At 43.4% G+C, this 19,270-nt stretch overlaps 2 protein-coding genes and 1 non-coding gene across 3 annotated transcripts in view; 1 reads left to right on the top strand and 2 right to left on the bottom strand.

The window, feature by feature from the left end:
* Positions 1-1,042: 1,042 nt before the first annotated feature.
* Positions 1,043-10,924, bottom strand: ice1 (KIAA0947-like (H. sapiens)). The gene is made up of 20 exons (XM_040165969.2): positions 10,690-10,924; positions 10,455-10,513; positions 9,876-10,239; positions 9,692-9,768; positions 9,571-9,608; positions 9,382-9,464; positions 9,151-9,227; positions 8,945-8,982; positions 8,743-8,825; positions 8,601-8,637; positions 8,333-8,389; positions 8,145-8,219; positions 7,637-7,998; positions 4,111-6,759; positions 2,997-3,165; positions 2,630-2,790; positions 2,258-2,448; positions 2,042-2,142; positions 1,820-1,918; positions 1,043-1,726 (listed from the first exon to the last, which is right to left on the bottom strand). The coding sequence occupies exons 1-20, from the start codon at positions 10,777-10,779 to the stop codon at positions 1,545-1,547; spliced, it is 4,992 nt and encodes a 1,663-aa protein (XP_040021903.2). The 5' UTR covers positions 10,780-10,924; the 3' UTR covers positions 1,043-1,544.
* A 543-nt stretch (positions 10,925-11,467) lies between these two features.
* Positions 11,468-11,539, top strand: trnae-cuc (transfer RNA glutamic acid (anticodon CUC)). Its single transcript has one exon. It is a non-coding gene; the product is annotated as a tRNA-Glu (tRNA).
* A 2,162-nt stretch (positions 11,540-13,701) lies between these two features.
* Positions 13,702-19,270, bottom strand: part of adamts16 (ADAM metallopeptidase with thrombospondin type 1 motif, 16) — a 43,583-nt gene continuing 38,014 nt past the window's right edge. Inside the window, exons 19-24 of the mRNA XM_040166359.2 lie at positions 17,077-17,281; positions 16,179-16,373; positions 15,996-16,052; positions 15,517-15,720; positions 15,217-15,364; positions 13,702-15,090 (exon numbers count right to left, since the gene is read on the bottom strand). Coding sequence (XP_040022293.2) covers positions 14,975-15,090; positions 15,217-15,364; positions 15,517-15,720; positions 15,996-16,052; positions 16,179-16,373; positions 17,077-17,281 — 925 coding nt within the window. The 3' untranslated portion in view covers positions 13,702-14,974. The remainder of the gene's footprint in view (positions 15,091-15,216; positions 15,365-15,516; positions 15,721-15,995; positions 16,053-16,178; positions 16,374-17,076; positions 17,282-19,270) is intronic.

Raw genomic sequence — 19,270 nt, 5'->3', positions numbered from 1 at the left:
ACCAGATTTTAATTGTCCACACATTTAAGTGGCCAATGGGTCTGATTGCTAACACTTCCAAGTTGTTGTCCAACGTGCTTTCGAGCTTTTATCTTGAAGGATGGCTGCTAACGGAAACAGTTGCTTTTAAATATTTCAACACTTTTCACAAATCACAACGGGCATGGATGGATGAAGCGTAATTGGGAAGGATCGTTACTCGCTGCGTTTATCACCAATTTCGTGACTGTTAAGCCTTTCACACTCAAATTTGACCGATTTGACACTCGACAGCAGCAAAAATACCCCACACTTCATTATTTTAGCATAAGATTTAATGACTTTTAAAAAGGTGCCACACATGTTTGTACACAAAAGCTGTTTATCTACTAGTTTGAGTCAAATAAAGGAAAGTGGTGGTTTTAGTGGGTTGAGTTTTACTTTAAACTGTACAGGCCGTGTTTCTGTGTATTTCTTTATGGGACAGTTCCTGGGGGACCTCCTCACGGAGAGAGAGACAGACACCTGCTGGTCTCTGAAGGGGCACGAGGAATAGTAACACAGCACAGGGAGGATCATGTAAGGCGCACAAAGGGAATGGTCAGATGGTGATGTGCTCCACACACAGGATCTGCATCTGCTGTGTATCAAATCTACAAAGTAATACATTTGGATCTGTTTGAGTTGGTCGGGTTGATAACATTATGAAAAGGTATCTGAGCTGCCAATCTCTAATGTAAAACATGTCATGATAACTTGTGATACTAGATCTTTTTCAGCAAAGTCAAATGTTATACAACTACAAGGTACACTCTCATGAATGAGTGACAAACCTTTTAGACATTCTAAATAGATCTGTAGTTTGAAGGTTTGTGTTGACACTTTGAAGGAATTCTTAGTCCGGACGTACTGCGAAGGTTTGAACTTTAACAGGACGTAAAAGTTAATGTTACGCTCAATGACCCATGTTGAAACAGCAGTCGGTTTCTACTTCATTCCCTTATAACACGTTTCCCAGCTTCAGAATGTATTGCATGAGGAAAGGAAGTGCCAAAACAGACTATTTCTTTCACTATGTCAGGATTTTAATATGAAACATTTAAATAACCTCTGAAACAATCTGTACAAAACCTGTCGCAATCTTATTTGTCATTCATACAAACAAAACAGCAACAACTCATATTTACAAACATTGAAGAAGAAACATGTACAGCAGCGCCACAATTATATAAGAACACGTGTAGGCCTACATATTTTAGAGCATCACCTGAGAACAGCCAAAGAAGGCAGGGGCTTATGCAAGTACCTTTATTACAGGCTGTGGATAGCTAAAACGTGAGTCCCTAACAATAAAAATGTCGGACAAATTTGCTACAAAATCAGAGTACATTCAAGTAATGTATTCATTTTAAAGTAGTAGTGCACATGAGAAAAATAAAAAAAGAGAGAGCGCATCGATTCAAAACCTGGCGTCAATTATTAACAAAGTTGTGAACTGCCCAAACAGAAAACATCTCCCAAGGAATTGTTTTCACCAGCCGGCGAGTGAAAACAATTCCTCTCGCTCAGCTCGCCACCGCTCTGCAGACAGAAGCCAGCTGGTTCATGCAGCTGGTCACTGCAGGAGGGACCTTGCAGGACGTCTCTCCTCGCCAGTCTGCCAGCGCGCCCAGAGCTTGTTTGGGGTTGCAGGGAGACAGGTCGTAGATGCAGTAGATGGCGGCTAGCTGGACCTCCCACGGAACACCTGGGGGAGGAAATGATGAGACGAGACTCCTTATGCGGAGGCCTTTTTCCTGAACATAAAACAAGGAATCTCTGTATCCAGCGTGCCTCATACCTTCAGTGTGCCCATGCCTACCAAACGTGTTGATGACGTTGGCGACCGTAAGCACAGAGGAAACGCACCGCTTTTTCATTCCCAGTTGACCCAGGCGTCCTATTTAAAAAAAAAAATTTAAAAAAAAGAGAGAGAGAGAATGAAATGCTTAACTGTCGCCGTGGTGATCTTTAAATGTTACAGTTACAGTTATGGTTTGAGTACATCATCCACACGACTGACCTATGAGTCGGAGCACGGTGGCGACGGCCACGTCAGAGATGGGGGCTTGTGGTTCTCTGGGTTGGGACACCCAAGTGTTCATTATTGGCCACAACTCCTTGCTGTTGAGGCGAAAACCACTCGTTAGTACAGGATTACACAGGGAGCATTTCTTTAACCAAGCATTACAAGGACTAGTCAGCTTATTTCTTCAGCTTTAGAAAAAAAATAACATACCTCAATAAGTTATTGTAGGTCCACTGCCACTTCTTATGTGCACAAAGGAGTTGCAGTGTAAAGATATTCTGCCACGCCTCAGTCCCGAGGTCATGCCCGTAGCGGCAATGCGTAGTGAACGACCGGCTCGACCCGCTGCGAATATCACAGACTGTTCTGGAGATCAGCTCGTCGATGTCGCAGGGAGGACTCTGCAGTTAAGATAGAGACGTGCGGTTCGTGAGGGATGATTCCGCTTGAGTTGAGAGTGTACAAACGGCAAAGAAGATGTCGTGAACACAATTGGCGAGCTCTCACGAGTTGGAAATCAAAAAGACAAGCTAGATTTGACAACACGAGAAATGAATAGCCACATCTGTACAAACACTCCACCTTTTCCCAACCGAGGAATCTTGAAAGGCAGCCGAGGGTGTCTTCTTGCGCCTGTAGTTTGGTGACCGCGTGTATCGCCTGGCCGAGAGGACTGCTGTGTGAGAGAACGTTGGGCCACGTTGTCACCATGAACAAAATCAGCTTAGCAGAGTCTGGGAAATCTGCGGGACGGTAAACACAAGAAGAAAGAAAAAGCAGGAATCAAGCGAATGCTTCAGTGGCGCCCCGAGTGACGTGCGCCTGGTGGCAATGGAGAGACGCAGTTTCCACAGTTCAACAGAAAGGCTTAATTTACCAGAGAGAGAGAGAGTGTGCAGGTAAATCGAGCGTGTATAGAGTAGCACACAGTATGGCACAAATTGCTAACCTTCAGTGAGAAGGCTGTAGGCCAGGATGTGAGCCTTCTCCCAATCGCTCGCCTGTCTGCAGATCCCCGTGTACACTCTGCACAGGGCCTGCAGGTAGTTCCTGCTTCCGTCGCTCTTCTCTGCTTTCAGCTTGTTCAGGATGGGAAAGATCACATCGTCCAGCTGATTCTGAAGAGAGAAAACATGCACAGCAAATTACACGTGGACGCAGACCTATGAACAAAACAATACACTTCATCTTTGACTTTTTTTTAATCTGTAGGATTAATCGGGGCAGGAGAAGCGGTGTTGGACATTGGAGGCTAGAAGGTGTGCACGGCACAACCAACAGCCCCTCCACCCCCACAAGCCAGCCGCCGGAGCGACGCAGCGAGCTCCCAGCGGGGGTCCGGGAGTCCGACTGACTCCGTGGGCACAAGCTTTCACAAAACATTGGGGCAAATTTTGATTTCTCGCTTTAAAAGTATGTATGACTTTAATGGTAAACATACAAAAATGCTAAACATAAAACCGCCAGTGTTCTGACACGTCTAACGGATATTTATTCCATTGTTATTTTTGTTCTATTTGTTCTATTTTGAGTGCGTCTTGCCGGCTTCACTACTAAATAAGTATAAATGAAGCTTAACTGATGGATTGATGTTGCAATAGTGGATGGACCGACCCAGAGGATTTAGATCTTGAGTGTGTTTTATTACAATCAGCAAGATAAAATAACTGAATGGAATCATGTGGCTTTAAGTCCGGCATTGTCATCTTAAGTGTTAATGTTAAATAATTTAAAAAACAATTATCCAAATTCCAGATTCCAACTTAGTTGTGTATAAAGAAATACAACTGCTGATCACATTACTGCGGAAAGAGGAAGTATTCTCCACAGGAGAAGCACGTTTTTTGCTGAAGATGTTTTAGCAACATGATAATATAAGACAGTTACAGTCTTCTGTCTTTGAATCAGTTATGCAGATAACATTTAGGATACGTTTCAGGCTCTGCTGTAGACCAAATATCCTCACACAGATCACCCCAAAACAATAATTTATCTGAAGAAAAGCAGAGACCAAAGGGTCGGCGCATGAACGTAACATAAGCCAAGAAGAAGAGCATGCTCACCGTGCCGTTTCGGCAAATCTCCGAGATAACCTCCTTCTCCTCGTCTCTCAAGACGGGTTTCTTTGGCAGGTTACCCACGTGCAGGTGGCTCCGGATCACCGGCATTAGATCAAAAGCCTGGTTTTCAATCTTCATTAAACACTTTGCTATGAGATTTTGCTCTTTGGCCTCCGCACCGTTGGGCTCGGTTTTGAGCCGCGCGAAGCTCGGCATCCAGGGAGAGGTGCTCTCCTCCCCGCTGTTCGGGGAGGAGGCGGCGGCGGCGGAGGGTACCTCCGCGCAACTGGCGGTGGGAGAGCAGTTGTCCAGACGGAGGCATTTGCTGCTTTTAGGCGGAGGCAGATAAGGGGCGGGTCTTTTTCCTCCCCTCGTCTCAGTGAAGGCTGTTGAGCTGACGGTTTTAAAGCGAGACGCCTGACCGTCGGCCGTCGTGGGGGATCCGCCCTCCTCCGGCGGGCCGACGCTGAGGCCGACGTTGCCTCGGAGGATGCTCAGAGTCCGGCCGTGGGCTGAGAGCTCGGGGTACATGGTGTCAAGAATCCTCATGGAGTTCTCCTGCGACGGACTCGACGGCGACGACGACACCGTCGAACTGATGGCCGCCGCGGGCAAGCGACCCGGAACGGGCACGGCGTGTTTCGGCGTGGCAGAGCCGAACTGGAGCGGCGACGACAGCACTCCGCTTGGAGGGAGGGGGCTGTTCAGGGACGAGGAGCCGGCGTGCTGGTTCACGGGCGTGGAGTGGGCCGGGACGGGCGTGGCGGGCAGAGCCGGTCCGTCCATGGGCGAGGGAAACGAGAGTTTCCCGATGGCCTGCCTTGGATTGATGGGTTTGCCCGCCTTGGGAGGTGTGGTCAGTGGCGTTAGGAGACGAGGAAGCGGCGGGCCCATTTCACAGCGGACTTGGCCGATGCATTCCGGGGGTTGAGGTTTAGTCGCCTCTGGGCTGGACCCTTTCGCTCTGGCCACTTGAGCGCTCGGTCTGTCGTGCACTTTTACACACGACCCCAAACTGTTTTCACGTCCCGTTTTCGCAGAAGCACTCTCGACCGAGGCCGCGGACCGAACCGAGCGCAAGTTGTATTTCATTTCCTTGTGGTTTCTCGCGGCGACGCTGTGCTGAAGCTGGTGTTTGACTTTAGCCGTTTGAATGACACGTTTCTCCACTAAATTAGGCACCGCCTGCAATTTCAAAGTGGGCAACAGACACAACGGACTCAACCGCCTGCACGCCGAATGGATACCTTCTTCCAGAGATTCACAGCTGACGGTCTCCGGGGGGTCAGAGGACAAAGGCTCACAACCTGCCAGCATTTCACTGTTCAATGTCTCTGGGTCGTCGTCCTTTTTGGAAGAAGTGTCAACATCTGCGTTACCGGACTCCCGCTCAGCATGGGACTCCTCATCGTCATCATCGATCTCCAACAGTGGAGACTCGCTAGGAGAAGGAGGTCTGTTAGCACCACTCGCCTCCGAGGGAGAAGCTGCTACATCAATTACCTCAGCTCCTTGTGCTTTATTCCAGGTTTCTTCACCAGGAGCTTTAGTGGATGGATCCCTTTCCAGCCGCTCTTCCACATTTCTACTTGAGACGCTGACATTGCTGGAGCTCGTTGAACGGGAATTATCGTCTGGCACTGCAGGATCGTTGCTATGACAGCTTCTGTCCTCCTGGGGTTTAAAGACTGTGGGAGCTTGACTGTCCTCTCCCAGACCACAATAGTCCTGAGGACCTTTTCCCGTTTCTGAACCGTCTTCTCTATTTGTAACCTCAGCATTTGCCACAGAGTCAATGCATGTTGGGAAAGTGACTGGGGAAGAAACCAAGCGTTCATTTCCTCTTTCCGCGATGAGTGAGGTTTCATCCTTGCTTGAGGGGAACTCTCCACCACCAGGAGTGACTGCTTGAGAACCGGTAACATCACTGGGGCCTTTTCCCGTTTCTGAACCGTCTTCTGTATTTGTCACGGAGTCGATGAATGTTGGGAAAGTAACTGGGGAAGAAACCAGCGGTACGTTTCCTCTTTCCTCAGAGAGCGTGGTTTCATCCTCGCTTCTGGGGAACTCTCCACCACAAGGAGTGACTGCTTGAGTCCCGCTAACATCACCGAGGCTTGTCTCTACGTCCATCTTTGTCTCTGACCAATCGTCCTCTTCCTTTCTGAACGCATTTCCACTTTGAGAGAGTACACGGTTACTACTGTGTTTTTCACTGCAGGGGGGCTCTTGACTTTCAGCCCTTAACGCGTCAACCTCAGCAAAGTCCGTAATGTCCGACGTGGGGGAACCAGCAGGTGATGGTGCAGATACTAATGTCACACTCGCTGGGTCCTGCTCAATCTGCATGACCTTTTGGAGATGCGTTTCCTCACCATCTGTGCCCTTCATTTCCGTAATGCCACTTAACTCATTTTGTCCCGAGTCTCTGGAGTTATTTTCATTGGAAATGGGTTCCACTCCCCGTGCTGTGACCACTGGCAAGTCCACCTTCGCCTTTGCGGTCAGTTTAGAAGATTTCAGACAGCGGGTTCTTGCTGATGTTGTGTTGAGTAGGGACTCTTCTTGAGAATGAAGAACACTGTTGACAGACATTTTACGGTGGTTTTCCTTTTCGCAACCAGTTGTCTCCATAGATTCAATCTGTGTGTCCTACAAGACAGAAAACAGAACATGCGGATGTCATTTGTAAAATAAGATAAAACCATCGAGGCCCTTTGAGAGGGACCAGACTGATCACGATACAAGGAGGTTTGGTCGACGAGGCATTTTCATTGTCACTTACACAGTGTGACCCCTGGTGGACAGATGAGGGAGAGCAGCTATTTATGAAGTACAATATACCGGCGGGCCAGCTGTAAGAGTACGGTAATTAAAAATGATCCTACGGGCCATAGATAATTCCACCGCGGGCCTTGATTTTGACATATGTGGCTTAAGGCATCAGTGCAGTGAGGAAAGAAATTTAATAACTTTACAAAAGCTCAAATTTATTTTGGAACATAAAATATGTCCCTGTGTTGTTACTGGCTGGTGGCAAATCTGTTCTGAGCATCGCCAAATGAAAACTGAATAGGAGTGCTATTGGTTCTGCTACCCAGATGTGTGTGATACTATTATTATTTTTTTATTAATGAGTCAATGGATTTTAAGGATCGGCAGAAAAACCGCCTTCTGTGGATCCCTTTCAAATATATTGTTCATTAATTATGATTATACTTAAGCAACTATTGCATTGACAATCAATTGAAGAATTACAACAAAGTAACAGCACTGACCACCATTAATATAAAAAAACATAAATGTTAAGCCCCCTTTCCGGGGACCCCATGTCAGTTTTATTAATTGCAAGACATAAGTCTGGCAAATACGGTAACTTGCAGTGGAATCTTTACGTACAAATTACTGGCGTGACACATTTGAAAATAATTGAGATTGCAAACGACATACCCCAAATAATAGCATCGCAATGCAAAGGTTTTGTTGTAAATAAAAGAAGCATTTGCATGAAATATATAAAATGACATACCAAGTCTGGTAGAGGTGATATGCAGGGAAGAATTGGTTGGAACGATGCCAGTATCTTCTCAACAGACACTGCAGAGTTGCTCAGGTCGGCAGATGACCCCTCGGCATTGTTTTTGGAGGACGTCTTGCTCTTTTTGGGAGTGTCTGCTTGCTTCATGGCATTTGTTGACTGCAGGGATGCTTGCTGCCGGCTGGCTTTCTGCCCACGAGGGGAGAGCGTCACCGGTGTTACAGTGGCATTTGCGTGCATGTGGTAGCTGTTGGATTCACCAGTCTGGTTTGAAGCAGGACGGGATGTGCAACTCAGATGAGGCTGCAGTCTGTTTTGTGGGGAACGGGCTAGAACTCGCTTGGACCCGAACTCTGAAAATACGTTAAGTGTAAAAGAGAGAATTGAAATAAAAAATATGTGGTGTAAGAAAACCAGAAGTATTTAAGATAAAGACACTTTTTGCTCTATTTGTCAGTAATAACATACAGATAAACAAGTCAGTTTAATGGTGCCTCACCAGGAACGTGCAACAAGAGCTTCTGCTGAGGTTCTATGCATGTCCACAAGTTCTGTAGCAGCATCTGGAACTTTTCTGAAAAACATACACAAATAGTCACACCCTGCAGAAGTAAAAATGCCCCCACCCCAACAGTGATAAGCTACATGAGTTAATTTAATGAAAATTAAGTAAATCTGATTGTTTACCTTTGTCAACTTTAGGCTCCTCAGGTGTACTTGCTTGAGTTGATGCGCTCCTATATTCTGTGGAGCGAAAATCCAAATATTGCTTAAAATTCTAATATAATTTCAAGACAGAAAAATTGCAGATTTTGCAGAAAAATTATAGATTTGAAAAAAGTATTTTAAACTGGTGCCTTTGAAACATACATTCAAACATTTGCTCAATTGGGCTATTTCGTTTGTTTACTAAAATAAATATTTATCAGTGTATTTGTAAATGTTACTTGTTTACCTTTACACCGTTCTCTTTCCAGTTTCATCAGTCTCACCTATAAATTAATTAAAATTGTACACAAAGAAAGGTCAGTTCAAAATGTTCTTAGAATGACTTAATTCTCAGGTAATTAACATATATAAGAAGGTCAATCCTGCACCTGGAGGTCATCAATATTTCTCTGTAGCAGAATATTATCTTTAGTCAGTTGGGTTATTAGATGATTCCGTTTGGAAACTGAATCTGAAACAGACGAAACATGTATGTATGTAACGTGTATAGCTAAACTCACAATCAAGCGTCATCATATAAACTAAGAATTGAGAAATTCTGTTTTGTAAAATCCAATTTTCAATACTAACCTTCAAGCAGTCCAACTTTATTTTCAAGATTGTCCTTTCTGTTTAGAAGACAACATATGTGGAAGAATTTAATAATTTCCTACTATGTAATGAACCATGAATAATCATAACAAAGTGTATCAAGGTTTTATAACAAATAACACCGCGACACCTCTTTAATGTCCAAATTAAGAAACCACATCTGCATAGCGAGCGTGAGGTCTTACATGCTTGTTGTCTTGGCGTTCTCCTCTACCAATTTTTCAACTTGATCCGCTTCTGCTTGAGATTTCCTCAAAGTTGTCTGAAGAGGTGAAAATTGGAACAATATTATGAAGTTCCCCAAGCTGCATTTAGCACACAAAGCGTCTGAGAACATTTGGTTCTCATTTAAGGTCAGTTATTAGATCAAAAACTAAAATAACACAAGTGTAGTTTAAGATCACTTTCTAGCTTACCTGTGTTCTCAGCAAATCATTTTCTACAGCGGCCTTTTCCCTCTTCAGCAGGGCATTTTCTAGGGACATTGTTTCTGTCCGTTCTTAGAGGTTGAAATATAATTAGGCAAAAGAAAATAACTTGTACCTTTGACACAATTAAATATATTGTTTTTTAAATGATATCATAAGTAAATAAATGCTATGTACCTTCCACATCCTTAAGCTGGTTTTCAAGTTTCTTATATCTGAGGGACAAGAAAATAGTTATATTAACACTTTGTAATATGGCGATCTGCAGGTTCAAACAAATGACGTAATCATCTCTTACTCTGCCATTGTCCTGCTGGTTTGCTGCTTTAATTGGTCCATCTCTTCAGACATCTGTCCATAGGTCTTAAGAGCATCCTATACAAAACAAACACAGAAAAGGTTGGGGAAACGTTTCCTGGGATTTTATGCTAAACCACCACTTTTTTTACCATCAGAAGGTAAAATCCTTTAGATGGGCATACCTTCTTTTCCTCCAGTTCTGCTTGAATAGATTCATAATCTGCAGTCTTTTTCTCCAGTCCTGCTTGAACAGATCTGTAATCTGCAGTCTTTTTCTCCAGTTCCGCTTGAACAGATCTGTAATCTGCAGTCTTTTTCTCCAGTTCCGCTTGAATGGATTCATAATCTGCAGTCTTTTTCTCCGCTTCTGCTTTAACGGATTCATAATCTGTAGTCTTTTGATCCAATTCTGCTTGAATGGATTCGTAATCTGCAGTCTTTTTCTCCAGTTCGCCTTGAACAGATTCATAATCTTCAGTCTTTTTCTCCAGCGTAACCGATCTGATCTGCAGCTCTTCCAGCTGTTGTTGAAGCCTGTTAGTTTCACTGAAACATGAAACACATTCAGAACAGGAAAGCTAATTAAAACCACTTGCATCATAGAAGAATAATGTTCCGCGGTTAAAACACATAACGTCACGTTAAGAACGGCTGGTGTACAAAGTCATAATTAGTAAGCACATTTAGCTAGTATTTAACTAACTAGTTTACACCTCGTACATGCGTGGTCACCATGGTAACTATATGTCATTGTTACTCACTCGGATACCGCGATCTTCTGTTTCAGTGCCAGAAATGACGTCACGTATTCGGTCAGGCTCTGTGTTAAGAGACGGGAAGTAACAAAACAAAAACAATCAAGGACTCTTATTATAACCAACAGGTTAAGATAAAAACGGCATATAGCCCTTGTTACGTCACGACGGCTTTTAAGTTAGATCTATAAAGATACAACGGAACTCCTTAAGAGGCTTTTCTGGAGAAAGATGACCTGACCTGGTGCAAAACAGGGCAGTTTTGACAGTTTCCAATCGTAGCGTCTGCGGCGATAGCTGCCGTTTTGCAATGGCTGTCCCCCGGCATCATGATAAGACCACCGAAATCCCGACAGGCGTTATGTTATATTCTAGAAATTCGCCACCTTGGGAAAAAGGAATTGCATTCAGGTTCAAAATAAACTTCACATTTTCGCGTATCCCACGTTGACGAAGGACCCGACCCAGGACCTCACGGAGGAAGCTTCGTGAAATGCCGGTTTACCTGAATTAAATATTTCTGACTACAGTTTCTCACCCTGGGTTGATTTCCAATCCCTGTGGGTAGCAAATGTGTTTTCAGTTTTCATTATGCTTTTTTTGCCAACTGAAATAGGATGTTCTATGGGATATTACCGGCATTTTGCTTCAGGCAGTTCCTTAAGACGTCTACATTAGTTCACAGCGAGGAACGACCAAAATATAACTTGCAACACTCAAGATTAACGCTGCACATACGTTACTGTTTCGTGTACCTTAAAACCAAATAATACAAAATACCATTCGTAAATCGTAAAACGAAATACAATGTGCAGTTAGCTAACCCGGAAGTATGTACATTTTCACTGCAGAGGTTGACGCAATTGAAAGTGTGTGTGCTACAAACTCGTAGTCTCTGATACAAACATATACCAGTAACATTAGAAGAAAAGTTTATTCATGACCATGTTCTCTTGTGTTTGAACGAGGCGTCAAAGTACAAGATACAAACTAGTCCTACTCTGTCGTGTGTACATTGATCCCTGGTGGTCTAGTGGTTAGGATTCGGCGCTCTCACCGCCGCGGCCCGGGTTCGATTCCCGGTCAGGGAACTTGCTTTTGTCGATTTATCCCTGAAAATGGATACATTTTCTGTCCTATAAAATAATTTATGTCAACAAAAAATCCGGTTATTTAGGTTATTTAGACTCAACAGTTAACATTCACTACATTTCATGGAAACGTATAGCCCTTATAAACATGGGTTCACTGTATTGTTCATTAGTTTTTAGCTCTCTATGGTCAGCAGAGGGTACTGTTGTATATTAATATTACTTTTCAAAGCTGTACATTTCCTACCTATCTTTCTCTGTTCCACTAAACTACCTCCCATTTAGGTCAAGGTCCAGTTACAAAACCTACTCTGTCTTTCTACACAAACAACAACACAAAGTTCTGAAACTGATGCTTTTGAGGTCATCTGGTCACGCATTTAAGAATCCTTTCAACAAACAAATAAATGAGTAAATACATGGATTTTGAGATAACTGTCAGTTTGTTGGGCCCCACAATGGTCCCTGTTGCTGCGGCAGCAAGTCGTCAAAGATTAGCGATTCTAATTGCTGCGAGGAAACCACCAAAGATGCTGGCATTGTTTTAGGTGAACGCTGATGGACAGATAATAACCTCGTAACTTCAGATGAACCTTCAGAGTGTCGCCTCAAGGCTAAAGAGCCAAATCTCCCCAAACCGATGCAGCCAGAGATAGCACAGTTTTTTCAAGTGGAAAAGGGAGTGTTGGGCATGCTCTCTATTTTTCTCCTGACGGATAATCTCTTCTGTTACCTGACACTGGTTTGGTAACACTTTGGATGGTGCCAGATTGATCTCCATCACCTTTGTTATCTACAAGAAGCCTTTGTCTTAACAGAATATTTGTATACACAAGTACTTCTTCTTCCTAATCTATTTCTTCTTGTGTCATTAGCTTGGTTGCCTCTTCTTTCTTTTTTGTTAAACCTCCATATCAAATTATACAGTCAGGTGGAACTAAAGTCACTAAAGCAACAATCTTTACTGAAGTCTCATATATCATAATCCTTGTTGTACATTATAAGAGCAATTTGATGTGTGTTTGTGACTGTAGTGTTACCAGCAAACTGACAAGGTAACACTGCTGCCATGGCCTCCATCAGGAATCATGAAACATTTATTACCAAAATATGTCAGACATAGGAGAAATTTGGTGCATAACAGCAGACAGTTAGACAATGTACAACAAGACAGATAAGACCACATAGTGTAAGAGGAAAACAATAAAATATAAGGCTGTGGGTTAGTTTAAAAATAAAGGAATAAAATACACCATTGCTGTGTCCACACACACAGAAGCATAAAGTCAGAGTTCCCCAGTGACCACAGCTGACCAACTGAGAATCAACTACAGAGAGATGGTTGACATGGAGCGAAAACCCCCTTCTCTCTAAATACCCACCTCTCCATCTGGCTCACTCCCTCTCTTTCTCACAGCATTTTTCTATGACAGCACCAAAAGCATAGATGCCTTCCCTCCGCCCTACTTTCAACTCTATTTCTTCTCTCCTCCCTCACTTTTTCACTGTCTCTCTGAAGGGGAGTGCCCGGCAATTATGACAATGGGGATTTTTTTTTCTGGGTCTAATTGAGAAATGACTGAAGGGAAAACGCAAGATGTCATAGGTGTTGAAAAGGCCGACAGCGCCTTGGCAATACTGTCAAGCCTTACGTGCCGTACTGCATTGCAGATTGACAAAATGTCATAATTATTGTTCAGGGATCATTTCTTAAATCATTCTTCTTGTGTCATTGTGTTATGACCTGTGTTCTTGCATTAACTGCAGAGTAAAAGAGTTTCAAATAAACCGCTGAAGATGGCAAAGTCCAGCAAAACTAAACCAGAGAGAAAAAATAAAAATGAAACTTGACAAACGAGTCAAGTTTACTTGTATATCTCAATATGAAGCAGGAACTGACATGGCCTGAGTGTGTTGTTTTGTACGCACTGTGTAGATAAAGACAAACCTTGGCCGGGTTACAATGAATATATTGTGCACAGTTGAAGTATTCAGCTGGAAAAATAGGATTTGAAGGGATTAAGTTCCCTTCCTGATCTTGTTTGCCATTGTAAAAATATATTTAGACTAAAAAAAAGATTCACACCAGCATGGAATGATCAAATTCACTCAAACTGACAGCCGGAAGGAATAATGACTGGAAATCAGGACTGGAGACACAGTTGAGATGCTGACATGACTTGCATTTGTTTATTGTTATTTCCTTTACATTGTGAAAATCACCTGTCTAATAGTGCTTGTATCCATGACAAGAGCAATACATCATTTGTTGTCTTGCCATGTCAATTCATGCAGTACAGGACTTGTGTGATTATGGAGGATTCTGTAGTTGATCAATGGAGCCTCTTTTCATACCTTTAGACATCAATACAGATTTTAACCCAGTAGCTGTTCTAAATAATCACCAAGCAATGTTGACATTACTGAATTGGGCTTTTGATGTCTCAAAAATATAGTAAATATTTTTTAATACAAAAAAGTGCAGTTTGTCAGCATGAAATCCTATGAAATCCAGTACAAAATATGAAGGTTTAGGGAAGAGTAATAAAATGACACATTTATACTGCTTATTAATACAGTCTTCCAGCAACGCTGTATTGTAAAGCCAATAAATAAAAACGAACAATACTGTACATGGGTCACACAAATCATGTGTTCTTTCCTGAAACTTGAGGATTTCACATTGAAGACAATGTTGTAGCACCGCTGAGTATGAAAGTCCCTTCAAACAGCCATGACCCATCTCAGAATAGCTCTCACGTGTGTACGTGTGTATGATGCATTTCATTTTGCTTGTTTCTTTTTCTTTAATATGACAACACAAAGCTTATTCCTGTTGTCCAGCTATCGAGAAAAGCCCACTCGGATAATTAGTCTGTTTTTTTATCCCGCTGTGGAGTAAAATGATGTTTTCTCACTTGCATCTTTGAAATATCCCTTTTCAGATCCTCTATTGATCAAGAATTGCGATGCAAGACCCGCACATGTTTATTGCATGGCAGTGTCTGAAACCTTGTCAAGTGTTTTTTTCATTGTTGGCCTGCGACCACTGGTTTGTGGTTGACCGCGAGACGTTGGGTGTCCCGGGCACAGATCTTTGCAATTACATACAGTATATAAACAAAGCGGGGGAATTTTTCAAATATCTTTTGGATATGTCAGGCCTGTGGTTCAATCAAGAGTCCCATTTTGCTAGTTCCTCCTCATAATGATCTAATTTCATATGCACCATTCCGATCGCTTTCCTGCGGCTTGGATGGAGTTCTTGTATTCAGATGTCCGGCATCACAGAGAGAAGAGAGGCCAACGCTCTTGCACTTCCTTTGAAGTGTCATTTGTTTTCACGGTCAAACCAGTCAGTCTCTTCAAGCATGGGTGTCAAACACAAGTCTTCTGTCTACCTGTCTGCGTCACAGACAGGGTCCCGCTGTGCGATTATAGGTTTGAATTTGAACATGATTGACAGCACTGCTTTCCATAGAACTTGTGGTTGCAGACTCCGTGCTGGGGCACCAGGTAACACCAGTTGAAGTAATCCCTACATGCAAGGTCTGTGGAGAAAATAAAAGACGTATGAAAGCTTGTCTCTATTGTGATGAGTCTTTTCTAGACCACAGATTACGAGCGTCTCTGTACAACCTTGAAGGCAGTACAATAATCTCTTGGCGCTTCTGTACCTTTCTTCTCCGGTTGCTGGCAGAAGTTTGTGTTGCAGGCCTGCGACATTGAGGGTTTAAGATGGAGGCCACAGGCAGGAGAGGGCTTCCCTTGGACCAGACATTGGGCTGTCCTGACCTGCACCCCTCCTCCACATGTCACTGTGCACTGCGGAGTACAGAGGAAGCAAAACCTCGATGAGAGATGGCAGCTATTCAATCACTAGACTCCACACAAGCCGTAACCCAGCGGACATAAAAATGAATAGTTGCGCTCGTCACGTGGTTCAGCAAAGTAACCCTGCTCCTAGGTCAACGTACCTGAGACCAAGGGGACGACTGCCAGCCGGCTTGAGGCGGAGGTTGAGGTGGACGGGTGAGGTGATGCATGCTCCATCGGTGGGCCGCTGGCGTGGTTTGGATGGGGCACTCGGCCTGGATGCAGAGCCTGTGGAGCTCGACTGAGGGCTTGGGGACGTGGTGGCACTTCTTGGCAGCGAGCTCTCTGTACTTTCCTGCCGTGTCCTGTGTGGTGGAAACCAAAAAGAATATTCATAAAAGCCGGAATATTCCACGGTGTAACATGTCACCCTCAGGAAAACTGTACGTTACAATAAAATACACAGCACTTTGTGCATTACATATAAATATAGGTTTAAAAAAACATTAAAGCCTAAATTATAATAAATCAGGATCTGAGGCAATGAGGATTTAAGTTCAAATGTTTCAAGTTACAGATTTAATAATTAGGAATCAATGGTTTGCTGTATTTAGTGAACATTATCACAGGTGATACACACCTTCTCTGCACACTTGATGAAGCGCGCTTGATTGCCACGGCCACATGTTGCCGAACACTGGACAGAAAAGACGTTTCATTAGCGAAAAATAATACATTTACCCTCTGCATCATTCATGCTGAATCCATTTAAGTTGTATACACATCTATATTTCATCAGCCTTCATGACCCAACCTGAATTACCTCTTGCCAGGTGGAGACAAACCATTGGACTTTGCGTTGTTTCTGGCAGCGTTTGATGAAACAGGATTCTTGACTGGTGGGTTTCGACAGGCCAGTGCACAGTGTGTCTGTCAGCGTGGGCGTCCGGACCCCCGGGTTGGTGTTCGTGCAAAGCACCGTCCTCTTCCTCAAGCCGCTGCCACACTTACGAGAACACTGCCAGATAAACACAAACATGGTAATGATCACATTTGATGTCATTCAATGGAGCTAAAATGTTCTCTTTACAACTGGTAGATCACTAAAAAAAACATATTCTCAAGTTTCTCAGTCACCTTTTTACAGGAACGGATTTAACTGTCTATTAAACACCCAGTGGCTTATTTTGCTTTACGTACTGAATTCTCCCGTTGAGGTGTTTTAGATATTCATTGTCATCCTACACACACACACACACACACACACACACACACACACACACACACACACACACACACACACACACACACACACACACACACACACGCGCATCTCGAAGCAAAGCCTCAATGAATATCTTTAAAGTATTTCACTACCTTCCAGAAACGAGGGTCTGTGATGCCAAACAGGAAGTAAAGTGGACACCGTTTGTGGCAGGTAGTTAAGGATAATTTGGCTAAAATGACAGTTGAAAAAGTTTAACGGGGAGACAAGTCACCACACACAATGTACAGCAACTGGACTTGGAGCCAAACACGATGGCTCCCGGTGGGCACATTCATAGTTTAAAGCCTCTGAGATCACTGTCATAAAAAGTGTTAAAGCCATCAAGGCTAAAGCTCTTAAATGGCAAGTGTGTGTGTGTGTGTGTTTTTTTTTCCTGCGGTGACTAACAACCTCTACTGACTCACATCGCTGTGTGCACATTGGAAAATCTTACCTGTGACCACGGTCCGGCGGTCCAGACCGGCGGGCAGCTGCGCGTGTTGCAGGCCTGCCTCCGAGCCGGAGTGGGCTGCGCGCAGCGAGCGTCGGCCAGGGCGTCTGCGCCGGTCGGGCCGCTTCTCTGCTCGCACCGGACCAGCCGCATCTGCTCGCCTCCTCCGCAGCTCCGACTGCAGCCGCCCCACTCTGCTACGGACCAGCTGGGACAAGACAAGGCAAGGCCACAGGTTCACTCATTCACACGGGCCCGTGGGAATTCACAACTGACACGATGGCCGTGCAAACGATAGCGATGGCAGGAGACCATGCGCGTCTTATGTTCGAGCCATGACTCTTCTTCAGCGGCCGCTGCGTCTGGTTCTTCTTCAGAAACAACCCCAAATAATGCCATTTGAAACGAAACACCTCCTTTCAGCACAGGGCCTTTCACAGAGAAACCAAGCGCCTTGGCAGAAGACACCGATGATGTGATAACAAATGCGAATGGTGGAAATAAGAGTATCCATCTTTGACTAATCGCCTGTCTTAGTATATCACTGTATTCGTTGGAGTGTTGCGGGCACAACGCTTTCACATTTGTTCATGGCTTCAGCAGCGGAATCAACGGGCTTTTGCATTGTAACTTCCACGCCGCTGCACATTTTAAACCCCCTCTTTGCCTAAAGTCAGCCCTCATCACCAGTAAAAGTAAACATCATCACACATTTCTCTCATAATCACCTTCATTTTGTAATGCACACTCCTAACCATTGCACACGTTGGCACAAAAAGGGGCCTTTTCTAGATCAATTCAGCATTCTTGATATTTATTTATAGACTAAATTATCTCAGTACAAGCTTTTTTTGAGGGCAGCTTTTACAAAGCTGCGCGCAGGCAGATTGAATGTCCGAGCGGCTAATCCCAGAGCCTCTTCTTCCTTCCCTCTTCCTCAGAGCTTCATTGCATCGATCCTAAGTGACCCAAAACGTAAGGTGAACGCGGCTCAATCCTTCACCACACATTCTGTCAACCTCTCACTAAGTCCTGCAGTGGATCCACCCGTCCTTCTAAGATCTACCCGAACCAAACAATAACATCGTGGCCAGCACAAAGAGTTGTGTATATTAACAGCATAAACTTTATTTGAGGTAATTTAGGGCATCATTTGCTTGGAATGTTGTATAAGGAGGATAAGTAGAGTTTAGCTCTAAAGAGCATTCTACATGCACTATGGAATCTAAATAAATACAGATGGAGAAATTCCATCTGGTTTCATATATGTTAGGACTTGTCAAGAGGAAGAGACGTGCTGCAGTATCAAGTAAGTGCGAGTGATCAACACACAGATGAAACATATTTAACTGGGTGACGTAATGTGTATTGGGCAAAGGCAATACGAGCGAAGTCCGTGTGGATTTATTGAACACGTAAATAGGTGGTTGGAGACGACCAATTAAAGTCATAGAGCTGCTGTACATCACGTCTTCTAAGAGAAGAGACATATTTAGACACATTACACACACTGTTGGAAACTCAATACACCTCCTTCTTAATTTGTAGTTTTTCATAAATATTTCAATACTTAAAACGTGACAAGTATGTGGTGGTGCAATGTCTTCATTAACGTTTATTCTGTAAGAACATTTAACCTACTTGCTACAGAATAAAATCATACTTGTTTCGTCTGTCTTACATCACATCTCAGATATCGGTTTCTGCACAGAAAAGTCAAATTTAGTCTTCTTTCGATGAAGGTTTTAAAGCGGTACATGGTGTAACGGATATATTATAGCTTTAACTAGAAAATGCATTTCCTGCTGAAAATGCGTTGGAATGCAAAAAGCTGAAAGCTGAAATGAACTTTTTAAAATAGCTGAAAATACAGAAAGTTGAAGGGAATTTGAATACATTTGCTGAAATTATAGATATTAGAAAAGCTGAAATGAATTTGAAATTGCTGAAAATACAGAAATGGGAGAAGCTGAAAGGAATTTCAATAGATTTGCTGAAAAAGCAGAAATGAAAACAGCTGAAATAAATTTGAAATATTGCAAAAAAATACAGAAATGAATAGTGAAAAATTGCTGTTGATAGAGGCATAAGAATAGCTGAAATTATTTTAAAGAACTGCTGAAAATACAGGAAGTGGGGAAGCTGAATTTCAATAGATTTTCTAAAAACAGAAGTTGCAGGAGCTTAAATTTGTTTA

Source organism: Gasterosteus aculeatus, chromosome 20 (assembly GCF_964276395.1).
Source record: "Gasterosteus aculeatus chromosome 20, fGasAcu3.hap1.1, whole genome shotgun sequence".
Lineage (NCBI taxonomy): Eukaryota > Metazoa > Chordata > Actinopteri > Perciformes > Gasterosteidae > Gasterosteus > Gasterosteus aculeatus.
Note: the sequence above shows the minus strand (reverse complement) of the source record. Positions and strands in the feature narration are given on the sequence as shown.

Excerpts from the sequence above, each read along its gene's own strand:
- ice1 (XM_040165969.2), bottom strand. The coding sequence starts at position 10,779 with ATGATGCCGGGGGACAGCCATTGCAAAACGGCAGCTATCGCCGCAGAC. Across the intron at positions 10,514-10,689 it reads ACTGCCCTGTTTTGCACCAG|AGCCTGACCGAATACGTGAC; the intron begins GTCAGGTCATCT and ends CTCTTAACACAG. Across the intron at positions 8,220-8,332 it reads GGAGCCTAAAGTTGACAAAG|AAAAGTTCCAGATGCTGCTA; the intron begins GTAAACAATCAG and ends TATGTTTTTCAG.